This window comes from Numenius arquata, chromosome 7 (genome assembly GCF_964106895.1).
Source record: "Numenius arquata chromosome 7, bNumArq3.hap1.1, whole genome shotgun sequence".
Classification (NCBI taxonomy): domain Eukaryota; kingdom Metazoa; phylum Chordata; class Aves; order Charadriiformes; family Scolopacidae; genus Numenius; species Numenius arquata.
In genome coordinates this window covers 49,992,538-50,008,471 of record NC_133582.1, presented here as the reverse complement: position 1 = coordinate 50,008,471, position 15,934 = coordinate 49,992,538, and the positions used below count along the sequence as shown (strand labels likewise).

Genomic DNA, 15,934 nt, shown 5'->3' with positions numbered 1-15,934 from the left:
TGCAGAACTGTTAACAAGCTTTAACCAGAATATTTTGGAAAAGAAAATCTGTGACTTAGTCACCTGTCTCCATCCTCCCCCCAAGCTGTACTAAGGAGGAGGAAAGTCCTCTTCCCTCCAGCCCCAAGACTGCCTTGATGAGAGGAAGAGGCCATCCCTAGCACCTCCCTGCAGAACTCCATCCATCCTGAACATAGCTCCACACTCAGCATCCTCTGAAATATTCCCACAACGTGCAATAAACTCATCCTCTGAACCTGACTTAGGGATACCCAGAAAGGACCTCTGTGGGGGTGATCTTCGAGATGAAGATGTTAAAGTGGGGAAAAAATTAAATAAATAAAAGAAATAGAACAAGAAAGGGCCTTTTTTTCTTGCTTCTGGGTTGGAGAAATTAAACTGTATCTCCATGCAATACCTACCTGATGGAGATGCTATTATTTATAAACTTCACTGCCCCAGGAAGGAGCCTGACAGACAGGCATCTGCCCCAGGAGGTGGCAAGATGAACAATGTCCAAGGGAAAAATTATTGTGTACGTCGTCTCCTTGCGCTCAGTCCACCAGTGTGGAAGACAGTAGCAGACTTTTACAACTTGACCAGCTTAGAGGGCTATAAACATATCCCAGAAGCTCATGCATTAGAGGCTAATGATTTCAATTAAAAAGAAAAAGTAAGATTTTGCTTTTTTGTTTAAGTCAGAGAGAAAGGGAGAAGTAAGGGGGACAAAGAGCTTCTTAAAGGATTTCAAAAAAGAATTGGAAACAATCCAGATACATTAGCTCAAGTAGCAACTAGCAAGAATGCTGTAAAAATGAGATAAATTCAACACAGTTCCTTCTAACTTAGGCACCAGGGTTTATGCTTGGTGAGTGCCTACTATCCTATCAGAGCTCCAAGGTCACACTTTCTGGTTTTGCATGCAACAGTATACAAAATTCACACAGAACAAGCTCAGCTGCTAAATGGTTAAGTCTGCTCTACTGTCTGGCCACCAGTTGGCAACACAAAAATGCAAAATAGATCCCTTTCAGGATGTTTATTTTCACATCCTTCCGAAACTGATAACTTGCAATTGCAAAATAAACCTTCATGTGTGGCATATTAGCTCCCATTTTTCATGGTTTCATAGTTTAATTGTTTAAAATGTTACACTGGTCTAAAGATTTAATATTAAATATGTTGGCTCTTGCGTAAATTCTGTTGTCAGGATAAACGGTCTGTTTTGTCTTTCAATAGTTATCCAAGAAGCTCACAGCTAAGCTAGAAAAATATGCTGTATTTCTCTATAGTGAGATTTAAATAATTGCTTATAATAAATTTAGTTGTAAGGATGCTGGTAGTTTTATTTCCTTAGTATCAAATATTCAAAAAACTGTGGACATTTGGGGGGGGGGGGTGGGTGTGGGTATCAGAGTAGTAGTTTGCATTAACAATTTTGCCCTACCCTGACTATAATTTATTTCTGCTACAACCTGTAAAGTTATACCTGCCAGTGCAACGACTGGAATAATTTCATTATTATTTCTAGCATGAAGTATTGAACTTATGTTACCAACACTGACATTTCAATTTTCAAATTTAGGGTTCACACTTAGTAGCAGGTGGCAAGTGCTATATGTAAGTGGGTAACTCTGGCAACATGTAAAAAGGTCACACAAAATCCCAACTTGGACGTTTCTATATCCTTGGTCCATCCACTAGGTAAAGTGCATATGTTTTGCTGAATGACAGAGAACAATATAACAGCTAGAAAAATAACTGGTTTGTTCTGTATACCTCAAGCCTATAAGGTTTCCTTGTTAACCTGTTTTCTTTTTGAAAAGGATTAAAACAAAACCGTATGCTGTTTCCACTTTGGGCTAACTGTACTCCTGACTCCCACTAAAAAAATGAAACGTAATTATGAACAAGAGCACAGTAGAGACAGATAGATTCCACTCCCTCCGACCCCTAAATTTGGACTCGCAGTATGTTTTGTCAGTTAAGAAAACCCTTAAGTCTCACTTTCTTTCTGGCTGCAAGGGATTTTTATAGTGAATTAAAACCAATACAAGGACTTCCTCTGACTCGACATCCTTCTGGAAGGTCCTGTAATTAACTCTGTTCTTTAGCTGTGAAATTGCCCAAGACCACTTGAGACAGAGTGAGACATTACCTTGGCAGAAAGAGATAAGTTAAGAAGGAGGGTTAGCCTTTGCTCTGAATTACCTGGGCTGTGGGAGCAAGTACAGATATTAAAACAAACTCAAATGTTATTTTAAACACAGTTATCTATATTTAACTATTTTCCACTAACGCATTACTATGTAAATAGATTCTCACCCTTTATCTTGAAGAGTATCTATAGTGGATTTCACAGACTAAACTCAGTTAATGATAACAACACTAGACCATTAGCACAGTCTGTTCTTTCTGCTAAAATTATTTTCTCTTCTCGTGAAAAGTACTGCAGCAGGTCAAAGTGATCTTCTGTCCTCCCTTTTCCTACAATTTTGTTATTCATTACTTCAGTCTGGTCCTTAGCATCCATTAGCTGCAGGAAAATTAGACAAATAACCTGGAGGAATTTATAGCGTTCAGAACGGGCAAGGAGTACAGTCATAGGCACATGCCTGAGCCTGGTTAGTAAAAAACTGCTCTGTGTTTATATACTCGACCATCACAAAACTCCCACAATCCCAACGCCTTGCTTTGCATAGCAAACCTGGACTGCGTATACTGCACAATTCCCACATATCTGCAGATCAGTGTGTTTTGTCCTTGCATAGGTATAACCTTGAGCGACAGCAATGCAGAGTACTTCAGAAAAGGTACACTGGTTTTGGAGTGTTTCATTCACAGCCGTGTTTCTTCTTTGTGGAAATCCTATGCATTCCTATGGCTCACAACTGTACTTCTCATGTACCCTAAAAGCAGCAGCAGAGTTTCCTTGACAGACACAAGGACTCAACCACTGAATTTCTGGTTCCCACTCTATCAAACTTTATAATTTTGGGAGAACTAAACTAATAGTCCCACTAGATTTTACAGAAATCAATAGGAGTTTCATTTGAACAAATACTAAATAAAGCTTTAATGAACATATCCCAGTCTTTCAGAGCGATGGACATAGCAAGTCCGTTATGTTACACTGTTGTCAGTAGCTCAACCTGGTGAAAGCATCCCCAGCTTTTTGGGATGCAGTCTTCTTCCCCCCATCCCTTTAGTTTTACCTGTTTGTTTTCTGGAAGATAATTTTTAAGACAATACGATGTACTCATACTTCTGCTTTCATTCCCACTCAGTTTACTGGTCCAAATCCTTCAAAATCCCTATTTGAACCTCTAACATTAAAACCAACATCTGAGAATTTATAGGTGAAAAAAAAACAGCTGAACACCAGAATGGTCCAGTCCCAGTAAAGGTCATATCTCAATAAAATGAGCAAAAAATTCTGTAGGGGCCATAATGGATAGAATTAATCTTAAAACTAGAAAACAGGTAGTAATAAACTGCTACTATTCCCCGTTACATTTTTTAAATTTAATTTGTGGTATACACTGCAAATAATGATTCTATGAGCTTTAAAAAAAATGCACCAGTAAAAGCTTTCGTTTTTTTAGGAAAGGTTATCTCCCAGCAGGACAGCGAGAAAACACGACGAGCAAATCCCAAAGACAGAGAGAGCGGTTTACTTGCGGAGGCCGGCTGGGCGGTGTGCTTATGAGAGGCGCGGGGCCCATCGCAGAGGCTGCGTTCAAGCTCCTTTCCCTTTCGTCCTGGTAAATTCGATCTCGTTCGGCTTCTGGCAGCTGCAAAAAGTTCTGCATAGCCCGAAGGTTTACCAGTAAGGACTGCGAGGCAGTCTTGGGATCCTCTTCCTTTCGGAGGATTTCTGAGAGCAAGCCCTGTAGGGAGGGAAGAAAAAAAACCACGCTGTAGAGTTAGTCTAGGTGAAACACCATGGAAAATCGTGCACTGCAAACCCACTGCTTATCAGTCCTCTTTCCACTGGGCTGAGAACGGGAGCAGCAAATGCACTATTCACTCCACGTAGGAATATATTAATGGCATTTTAGGTAGCAGAGAAGAGAGCTTCAATTGTACCCTTAATTTTATTAAGCATCTCTTTTACATACAACGTAAACTGAATCTGCCTAATACATCTCCTTCCTTTTACTGGCTTAACTTGCCATGAAGTCTTTCACAGTCGACAGACAATCACAAGATGTTAAGAATAAGTGAAATACAGATAGTCCAGAGGCATGACACTGGAGTGTTCTCAGGCAGCTCAGACAAAATACATAGCCAACCCAAAAAAAACGGCTTTCCACACTTCTAGCAACTTTAACAGGTCTTTGAAAAGAAGTGATATTTCACAACTAATCTGAGATGATAAACTTGCAACTTTCTTAAAGTACTGATTGTCTGGCTCAGGTCAACATTTTTTATAAGTCTCTATTTTGGTTTGACTTGTATATTGGAGTTTAACAAAAAGTAAGGAAACTCACAGTTGGATGCTCTCCTTCACCCTCTTCCTCCTCCCACTGTCCCCCTCTCCTCACCAGGGCAACCCTAATCCTCACCCAGTCCATCACCTGGGCTATTTATTTGAGCACCTACTGTGCAGGTGCCATTTCCTAAGTTCATTTACCAGTGCTGTCCTTTGACCACTTTCAGAGTGGTCAACGATCAATAAAGGCGAGCACTGGGGAATGAGAGGAAAACAGCATACAGGGCATTGGTAGCAGTGAGCCAGAGACGGGCAGGCTGCAGATGACAGCCTGCTGCCAGCAGCTCATACGGACCACACCAGGTTTCCTACATAATCATTTCATCTCGGTTCTCGGCAACGGAGCAGGCCTAGTGGCCTGGGACACCTGATTACTCTAAAAGATGAAGTATTTATGAACCTGTGAGTGCAACTAGAACTTTAATGTCAACAGGTTCTTGAAATCTCCCCTGCCAAATTCACCTTTTAAATGCATCAGGCATACAAAATGCTCTACTGTCTTGAAGTAACAAGGTGGTGATAAGAAACTAACTTTTGCAAAAGCAAACGTGAACTTCTTTTTAGAATAAATCTTGTTGCCATGCTGGGACAAGGAGAACGTTAATATGAGAGGCTTCTATTGCTAATGGAACATGGGATCGTGGATATGATTTTAAAGAAATAACACTACTCTATGGTTGTTGCAAGCTGCAAGTTATTTGAGATCGTGGAGGTGCAAATGGAGGGAGGGAGGCAGGCAGGTAATAAAAAAAGCTAAAACTAACTGAGAGAGGCAATTCTGAATGAAGATATCCATTCCTAAAGGAGTGCAACAGAGAGCTGCAGCCCAAGCACCAGCCTCCTCTGTAGGGAAGCCTGATGTGCACAGCACCTATGGAAGTTGTCACCTCTCTCAAAGGTCCTGTCCTATCGATCAAAAAGCCCCTTATGAAGATGCTGCTGCAAAGCTACTACTCTCAGGCAAGGTCAGAGCCCACCCAGTGCAGCTCTGGGCTCTGCATTTGCCCCGTCACCCTTCCATCTCTCGGGGGCGATGAGAACAGAGGTCCTAACTACACTGGGGCCCAGTGTGGTCCTCATGGCCCTGTCTGTGCCTGCACACATAAAAGGGAAACGGGATGGAGAACACAGTCTTTCCAACATTAAGCATGAAAAATAATTTGGAAGAGGATTGAAAAAATATAATAATCCTGGGGGATACTTTCTTACCACTATTCTTCATCCCTTCTCTTTCCTGGGATCCAGGCAGAAACTACTCAGAAGGTAAGTAAAAGTTACAGACAAAAGCAGCATTTGGCTGGAGTATAAGTTTTAAAATTTTTCTTAATGATTAGTCTAATAATAAGTTTACTTTTTAGCAAATATGGAAATTAAACTTGTCTAGCATTTTTTTCTACTTCTAAGTATTCAAACCCGCAGTTACTATTGTTTATCAGTGGTAGGGTTACATGAACCATGCTCCAGGGGAGGCAAAAAATGACTTTGTGCCACCGGAGACAAGGCAAAGCTGTCTGCAGAGCACAGCATGTATGATGAAGGTGTAAACATGTGTGATTTCTGACTGCTACTGTGCCAAAAACACCGCACCAAGATTAAAAAGAAGAAAGAAAAACTAAACTGAAGTGGACTGATCATTGGCAGGAGAGGAGACTCCTTCCTTACTAACAGCCAGCCCACTGTCAGCCACAGGAAATGTCCTTGAAAAATACTTTGGACCATAATAGAAAATACTTGCTCGTATAAGCCTTTGCCACATAGCGGGCAGCTTAAAAAAGCAGAAAAGGCTGTTTTTCTTGTATAACTTTCCCCCCCCTCAGTGAAATAAGTAAACAAAGAAAATTGGTTTTTGTATTTTTCCTGCACTTCTCAGTATTACCATTGCTGCAGGTCACCTCTTGGTGATTAGAAATGCCATTAAGCAGTCATTCCCCTCTCCTTCCCCCATCAGTGCCATGGCTCTTTGCCTGAGCTAGGAACAGAGCAGAGGACACAGATGCAGAGAAAGGAGTGGAGATGAGAGCGGGAAGAAGGCAAAGAGGCAGGAGGTGTTTGCTTCCAGGAGTTTTGAACCTAAAGGTCAGAATATGTGAGGAAATAACATGAAAAATATGGTGTAGTACCAGGTGCAGGCAAAATCTTACAATACAGTTTACCTGCTTCACATATTGCTTCATTGCTACTGCTTCAATTTTCTGAGCAGAAAACTTTGGCTAAAGATTGTTAGACAAGATGGGAAAAACCTAGAAAGAAAACATCAGCTCTCGCATCCTGCCCCATGCTGACATGCAGAGATTTACTCTTCATTTTACCAGGCTTGAACTGGTTTGCCAAGACACAAGTCTTGTTGTGACCTCCTGATATTGTACTTCAGGTTGCATAAAAGGTAAATGCTGTTTTGTAGAGAGATTATGAACATGGTCAGGCTCAGTATCCTCGCTCTTCCTCCCTTGTATTCTTTTCGCACTGGAAATGTATTTTCTTAAAATGTTACTAGGTCCCATTTGAAAAAAAAGAAAGTTTACATGTCATCACAAGTATAACTCATTACTAATTGCACAAAAATGTTCAATAAATATTATCAGGGCTTTCAAAAGCTAATTATGAATTCTTTAAAAATGGAGATAAACGAAAGTGTCTGCCAATATGAACAAAACCAGTGCCTGTCTGGCCCCCTGTTTGTCTCCTCTTTGAACGCAATCACTGATTCAAACAGATTTTATCAGCCTGATAGAACTTCAAAGCTCCCAGAAGAAAAGTGTAATTTGCCCAAACCTCCCCAAAACATGCAGAACATCCCTGAACGCTATTCCCTATCCATTGCAGGGTGCTCCCATCCCATGTCCAGGTGGAAGATTATTCGCAAGCTCCACCCACAATCCTGGATCCCTGCCAAGTAAGTTATAAGCAGACACATTTATCTATGTCGCTTAGTAGCAAGAGGAGAGCTGTCATGATAGTGTAATAGCACCTTTTTACCTTTTATTCAATAGTGATATGGATAGTGTGCTTTTTCTTAAATTACACTACGAAGAATTATATGAATACAGTGGCAATTTCTGTTATACTTAAGCAGGCAAATTTCTCTCTACCACATAATTTACAGAACTCAAATTCAATAAAACATTACATGATGGTCCATTACTGTTATCAATTTTGAATAATCCATCTTCATTTTTCATTTTACTGGAAAATAAAGTGTGCCAAAGACAAAGTGGAAGAAAAAAAAAAAGTGCATGAGAAGGTGGTTTGTATAAACTTAGATTTTGTTTTAAAATTACACGGAGCTGTTTACTGCATCCAAGCGTTCTCCCTCGAAATAGCAATTGCCCAGAATTAGCATGAGCACAGTCCTAAATACACAGAAGTTTTCTCATATAAGAGAAGGCATTATAGATGAACAAAATGCAACGTATCCTGGCAGCTAGAATTTTAAACAAGCATGGGGGTGAAGTAGAAAGGAGGGGGAGAGAAAAGGTATCTGGCAGAAACACTAAGAAGTACTCAAAAACCTTGAGATGAGAAACTGTCACTGGCGGGGAGAAGAGAAATTACAATAGTCAGGCACGGCAAAAGCAGCAAAAAGCACTCCCCCTCTTTCCGCGAAGATGGAGCCAAGAGGTCACCTCCGTACGGCAGCACCCGAGTTCACGCAGCAACTGTTATGGTTGAAAGTGCACACAAGAGAGAGGCAGGCAGCCCCCAGTCGCAGTTCCAACCACAACCATGACTAACACAATTCCTTGCTCGCGCACATGTCACCCTGCCATGCACCAGGTTAAGCTGCGCCTTCAAGTTAAATGTCAGACTCGCTTGTGGGAACCCAAGCTTTCCGTTTCCTGACTCATGTTTACATTTACAAAGGCAGGACAGAAATGGCAGAGGAGCTTGTTTATTTGTTTAGGGCTCCGAAGGTGGTTGATGCTCTGCTCCAGCTCTCTCAAGAACAAAACAAAGAAGAGAGCCTCCCAGCTTAACTGCAAATTTGCAGGGGCAGGCTGAGCTCCCCTGCCGATGGGGGGCTGTGAAGAGGCTGGCGTGGGGTACCACACTGGGGGGTGCTGCCCTGATGCATCAGCACTGTCACCCCCCAGCTGCTCGGTGCCACTAGGGACAGTGAGCTGATCACAAATGCCATTTTCTGGCCAGGAAAGCACTGGAGAATAACAAACTCGCTCTTTCAAGAGAGCAGAGGTGTCTGCACAGTGCACTGCCATCAGCTGGAAAAAATAACTACGTTGATAAATTCAGCCAAACAGCAAGCGAAACATAAGCAGCTCGATTTACTGAAATTACCCCATCAGAGTGGTACGCGCATTTGGTAGCCATGCTTGAGGTGAAACTTGGATCTGCTAGCACAAATCCTGACTCAACAAACTTTTCCACGGAGCACTACAAAGAGGTGCTAACAGGATTCAATCTGTTTCTTTGCAGCCAGTGAGCTGGAATCGCAACTGCCGAAGGACAAGTAACATGTCAGACCCCCTGAAGCCTTCCTACAAGGATCACTGTGAAATTTCTTGTGGGGAGAGATGCTCCATCCTCCGAAACCACTTCTGCTCCCTACAACAATTGTTCTATTGTGACTGTACAGACGCTAATTTTCATACAAATTATAGCCTCCTGGACTCCTCTTTGATTAGACTTTGCGAGGCACGTTCCTGAGAACTACACATTTTTGAAACTACCATTTGAAGGTAGGGGAGAAGTTATCCAAGAAGATATTAAGGACACCTTGGCTGATGGTTTTTTTCTGCCTTATAAATAGATGATAATTTAAAACAAACAAAAAAAAAAAGACACCCTAGTTTTCAGAAGTAATTTTACCAAATTCTTTCCTTTGGGTTAGGAGGAAGCACAAATATTTCTAGTCAATATTCTTCCCCCAAATAAAAAATTATTGGAATTTAGGGCCAAGTGTTGAATTACCACACTAAGCTGGTAGAACCCCCTCTTCCCACCCAAAATGCCCACCAAACTCTGTATTCATATCGCAGAGCACAAGTCTGTAAGACAAGAGGTGCCAACATCTTCAGCCAATTCAACTGAAGTCCATTTTTATTGCCAAAACATTGAGCTAATTTACTGTTAGTTTACAGTTCACTTCCTTCCTTAACTTTTACACTGAAAGCAAATCTCTCCCCTCATCTGAGACCATATCTCAACATCAGGGGGTTTTTGCACAGAACTCTTAACTGATTTCAGTGAGATCTTCTGCCTTCAGGAACTGATGGCATGATATGGTCCCTGGACATGGCTCAAATATGCTTATGACAGTTTAAAACATGGCAGTGGTAAGCCCGAGTTAGCTTTTTATCTCAGAAAACAGTAGATGAATTTAAACAAGCATTTTCACTTGCTCTAGCCAAAAAAAAAAACCCAACACCAAAAAGATATTACATCAATATTAGAAAACAACATCTTCAATTGTTATTGAAAATCCCAAAAGATATTACATCAATATTAGAAAATAACATCTACATTTCATCAGTCCTGCCTAATTTTAGTTAAATGTGACGTATCCTTGAATAACCTGAGATACATTCCAAAGTACAGCAAGCAAAACAAATTTAAATGCTTTCTTATAACAATCACAGGTATCTCTACCTGTGTTTATACTTGGACATAGCTGCTACTGTGAGTACAATTAACAATTTTCAGTTTTGCAAAGGTGAAATGTGCCCACAACAAACTCCTCTGGATTTCAATGGGGCTTCACTTCATATTAAAAGTATGCTGAGATATTTCCTGGCAACACTGAGGCTAATATTGCCTAGGCTCCTAGTATTTTTCCTTTCTGTTCCCTATGTTTGCCACAATACATGACAAATACTGCAGAATCTTATGTAGCTAACTGCAGATGCTAATTTGTAATTGTGTGCTAACACAATTTGTAGGATATAGGGACACTACTCTGTGTTGTTTCAAGTAGATTTGGTTGAAAATTGCCAAAATATATTAGGTATATATTTCGTATCTCTTCATGGCATTTCTTTTCAACGTTCATTTTGGGGTTTCCTCCCAGTTTTGGGTCACTTTGAACACATTTTACCAAGCTGGTTAACCACAACGTCTGTGAAAGAATTGAACTTTAAAAAATATTTAAGAACAATTGCAGTAAGAACAATATATAGTAAACAGGAATGAGTATTTGTCCTAGAAATCTGATTCTACAGTTGCATTCATCACATCTCAAGAGCACCTTTTTATACTGTGTCATATAAATTCAGTGCCCAGTCAGAACCAATTCTCTTTGTATTTCAAGGTAAAAAATACTGTTCATGCAGAAATGATAAAGACCAAAAGCTATATGCAAAAGTAGCTGACAGAAAATGAATAAATTACTTTTGAGGGGGGAGTCAGCTGAGAGAAAACAAGCTGCTTTTAGTCATGTCTGAGAAAGAAGTAAATATCTAATAAACTATTTATTTTCCGAATTATTTGCCTGGCTTTTTGCCCAGGTAAGATGGCAGCTGCAAACCATGGTAATTTGAAGCTGGTATTATTATTTCAATACTTTCCAGTATCAAAAGTTAAAATATTAAACACTGTATTAAACAAAACTCTATGTCACTTATTTGTAAATATAACAACTGACACTGCCTGAAGCTAACTTACGTAACTTGCATGAGTTCACGTATCCCATGAAATTTGGTATGAAAAAAACAGATCTTGAAAACTTCCTCTTCTGTTAAGAGGAAAGACACACAGAGTGCTACAGAGAACCCACACCACAACTCTTCTTTCCTTCAGCTAAAGGAGGATGTAAAAAATTTTAAGGCGATAATAATTCAGAACAATTACAAATGACATACTGATTCAAATCTGGTACCTGTGCATTTGAAATAGAATTTTTATTCTCTAAACTATGCAGGGAAAAACACCAACATTTCAAGAGAAACCCCAATTAAGATCTATTTACGATAATCTACAATAGAAAAATTCTTGTTCCTTAATTTAAAAATCTGAAATCAGAGAAAATTTAACTACATATTTTTAAAATATTTTGTTTTTAAAAAATCCCTGTTGTGTTTTCTGTTAAAATAGACTTTTAAAATTTTGAGAACTTATTATTTGAATTGGATATACTGACATTTCTTCCATAATTTCTGCTTGATTAAATTCCATGCAACATGGCATTAAGTTAAATTCATAGAGCAGAATAAATTATAACAGGGTTAGCTTCTAAAACAGGTGTAAAAAATAACACATTTTAGTGTTACTTATCAGCTTTGCTAGGGCTAGTTTTTTCTGCATTGAAGAGCTGAAGTATATGTTCTGACGTGGACATCGGCAATCTCGGCAGCTATCGTTTTTGCAACAAACTACAAAAATAAATGAAAAGAGTAGATGATCTAAAAATAAAGTTTTTATTTTTTAATCTTTTCAGAAGCCTGAAATTATGTTACTAAGACTTTCACTAGAAAATAATAGAAATAAATGCAAAAAAGAATAAAAGACCATCTCAGGTACACCTGTGAAAAGAAGACAGGTTGTTCAGTGCATGCATGTGGTCAGTACAGGTATACCTTTGCAACCCAAAAGGCAATCTGTTGGGTGACTTTTTGAATGGTTCTGTATAAAGCAGTTTATGTCCTTTCCAGGGAAGATTAAATTTAAGATATTCATAAACCATCACAACTGAGGAGGAACCAAGGTAAGAACAGTGGGTATTGTAACAAACCAGTCACTGAAGATTTCTGTACTGTATCAACATGGACACTGGTCCTGCAAGGAAGCATGGTTCCTTCACAGGAGCTAAGTGACAAGGCAGAAATGAGGAGAGAGACTTAAAAGGTGATAATTACTAAATAGAGAAAGAAGAGACTCTTAAATTAAAAAAAAAAAAAAAAAAAAAAGAAAAAAAAGAGAAAAAAAGACAACTGACCTGAGTTCGGTTAAAAGCCACACGTGCAAATACTGCCTGTGAGATTCCTGCTCGTTTCAGTTCGTCACGGACCCACTGGTAGATTTCGGAAGACACCTCTGTGTTTGTTGAGACCTGCTGCTCCAACGGCTTGTTCATGGATCTACTGACAGGAGGAGGGTGGTTCAAGTACTGTTGGTTTAAGGACTGCTGGGCTAGAAGTCTGTTCACTGCATACTGCTGGTTCAGCAACTGGGCCATTACCAGCTGCTGATTTACCAGCTGAGGGCTAATGGGAGTAGATACAAGTCCAGGGTGCAGGTTTGGAAGCGGGGTCCGAACTGATGGTTGACTACCATGAGAAAGCTGAACAGGGGATGGAGGCTGTTCGGCTGTGTTCCCTGGGACCGGCTGCTGACCGAAGTTGACATGGTTGGCACCTTGCTGGGATAGTTCAGAAAGGCTATCCATCTCAACTATGGTGGAAAAGAAACATGGAAAAAGCCAACATAAGACTGAAAATCACAAACTCCACGCTTCTCACAAGACATCATAATAAAAAGAAATAAATATAAAATGGTGCATTCAGATTCAAGCTTACTGTACTCTCCAGCCTAGAGCAGCAGGCCCATAACATCACTGTTGCGGCTATTTGCCTTCAAAATTTATCTATAAATAATGGTGTACTGAATATTTTAAAAAAAAAAACATCCAGCAAAGTGCCCATCATTGTCACTGGGCCCTTGGAGGAACCAGCAGAACATCAGAGGCAAAACCATGTGCTGGAAACGCCATACGGGGAAGGAGTAACTTCCTGAGAGTTTTCCAAAAGGGCAATGCAGCCGAACCGGGAGCGTGCGGCCACAGCGCGCATCCCTGCAGCGATGGCCACAGGGGGCTTCAGGCAAGGCAGCAAGTCACTAGGGAGGGGGCAAATACGAGAGACTGGAAACCACGCTGTGTGCCGCAGAAGATGCGGGTGGAATGGTAAGTGCATCTGCGCAAAGGGTAAGGAGAGCTGGCACGGGAAAGCAGACCCCGACCAGAGCGAGAAGCCCCCGGTGACTGGGTTTGTTCCTCCCGTGGTGTCCCCGCCATGACATCTGCAGTTCCCAGCCACTGGAAATCTGTAACAAGCAGGGTGGGGTGTGGACCTCCCCATGCTCTGCTAATTTCTAGATGCTGCATCAATTGTATGGGACTGCTAGGAACTAGTATAATTTATGTAAATTACACAGATGGGCTGCTTTATCTTGCAACCATGTATGCACGGTTTTTTTCAGTGACTTGCAACATGGTTGATTTTTTTTTTCTTATATTAACTCATCTGCCTTGACACACCCTCCTTTTTAATTAACCACACAGTTTTTTAAACTACAAGAGTTCTTCCAGCTCCCCTCTTGTGCATGATAAGACAATATAAAATAACTCTAGGCTGATGTAACGGAGTCTCCTTTATATCAATGTGTGTCACTTTTTTCATTTTAAACAAGCTCAGTTCTAGAGTTTTAGCAATGCTGGTCTGGAAATAGCTTTAAGAAATATGCTTTATTTAAAAACGAAAACTCCAGTATCTTCACAAAAGTGTTGTAGCATTTTTTTTCTTATACTAGTAAAGTTTGGGGTTTTTTGTTTTGTTTTGTTTTTTTAAAGGCAATCTGAGCTTTTCATAGTAATTACAGTCTTCACTAACAGTCATTCCATGCAAGACCACCCTTTCCTCCACAAGGATGAAAGCTGGAAGAAGAAATTGGCATCTGGATTCCCACCCACAGATTCCCCTTCTGTCCTATCATGGGCAGAAATTTAAGGAAAAAAACATGGAAAGCAGGTTATTCTACAGAGAGGTCCAGTGCTGGTAGCTTGGACCAGTCCCCCAGCAGAGCACCCGCTGCTCCTTGTCCATGCGGCTTTGGGGGCGGCACGTCCTCTCCCCCCAGCATTAGGAATATTACACAGGAATACACACACACACACACGCATGTTCCCTATGCACCGGTTTCATTGTACCCAAAAAAATGGACAGTGAACCTGCCTTGACAGATCACATAAGGCAAATTTTGCAGGGGTTGCCCCATGCAGGAGCGCTGCAGCGATGGAGGTGGGAAAGGATGCTGCAGAAAGGTCACCCCCCCATGCGGGCGCTCTGCTGCCTCGCTCATGGACCACCTGAAACCAAGCAAAGTCTTACCACCAACTTCGGTGGTCTCAGAAGAAGGGCTCAGTGTTGCACAGAAGGTACAAAGTAGATAAAGGAAAGAAGCCGCCTTTTTTCACTAGCGGAAAGTAAGAGACCAACCCAAGTGGGCCATTCACTTGGAATAGTAATTCAAGCAATTATCACAAAAGTGATGCATTGTCTTCATTACAGCCTTAAGCTATAAAAGGCAAGGAACCCGTTTTGGTAGATGAATGATTTTGCTTCAAGTACTGAAAGCTAAGTCAAGCTCAAAATTCAATTCAAATTGAGGTCCCATTTCTTCATTCTGTTGAAAACTACGTAAAAATTTTCTGACATAAAGTGTCCATAATTATGTTAACAGGTTTAAGAAATAGTTTTACAAAGGGTGAATACAGCAAGATAAAAGGTATTACAGAATTAGTATGTCCCAGCGATAGATTTTTTTCTCTAGTAATTTACTTGTGCTTATTACAACAAGCAAACAATTGTCACAACAACTATTTGTTAAAATGAATTGAAATCAGGGTCCCAAAGTTAGAGAAAGATATGAATTTATGAAATTATAGCATTCTTGTTGGAAGGCAGTGATAGTTATAGAACCCTGTTTCTTTAAATACACATTAGCCAGAGTGAGAAAAAAATACATACATTAAAAAAAATCAGTCCGTCACAGTTCCACAAACAGGTTTTTTAAACAATTATTCTGGGCTGTAGAAGATCTCTAGATTTACAGAATGACAGCTTTACATCTTTGGCAACCCAAGACAGTTTGGCTGTTTCAATAGCAAATATTTATTTAAATGAATTCTTTCACTATATATGTACTTTCTACATCTACTCATCAAAAGCATCCTAAACTTATCATGAAGGGACCTGGCTTCTTATATGACTGTGACAGACCTCAACGTGACACATAATGGTATGTATCCACCATCACAGCAATTTTTAAATTTTTTTTTTTTTTGCTTACCCATCATATCTTTTGCCTTCTTGAAATGTTTATACCACCTTCCAAATTCCTGACATTTTGCTGCTGAGACATTTGCATAGTAAGTGCTGTTCACAATGGAAGAAATCATACTCTGTGTGAAAAGGGGAGAAGAAAAAAATAAATCTGTAATACAGAGCAGTACAAGTCAAAGCACAAATTATTTCAATTGTTGCAATCATTATATTTTTAGAGTTCGAGAAGCATACTGCATTTTTAATCTTATCGGCCAAAGCCTTTTAAAAAACTCATTAATTGAGCATAAAAACAAACGAAGGTATATTGTAAATGGGAGCAAAAAAAGCAGATGTACTAAGGGAAGAACAAAGTTATTGACCAAGAAACGTCAGGCAATGGGATGGGCTCTGGACGGATGATGCTAATCTTGAAAGTGCATTTTGTTCA

The 15,934-nt window shown here is 40.1% G+C and overlaps 1 protein-coding gene across 3 annotated transcripts in view; it reads right to left on the bottom strand.

Annotated features, from left to right (window-relative positions):
- Positions 1-15,934, bottom strand: part of SATB1 (SATB homeobox 1) — a 76,197-nt gene that overhangs the window by 33,146 nt on the left and 27,117 nt on the right. For all 3 annotated transcript variants that reach the window (XM_074150364.1, XM_074150363.1, XM_074150365.1), the window contains exons 6-8: positions 15,512-15,623; positions 12,381-12,835; positions 3,678-3,890 (exon numbers count right to left, since the gene is read on the bottom strand). In XM_074150364.1, coding sequence (XP_074006465.1) covers positions 3,678-3,890; positions 12,381-12,835; positions 15,512-15,623 — 780 coding nt within the window. The remainder of the gene's footprint in view (positions 1-3,677; positions 3,891-12,380; positions 12,836-15,511; positions 15,624-15,934) is intronic.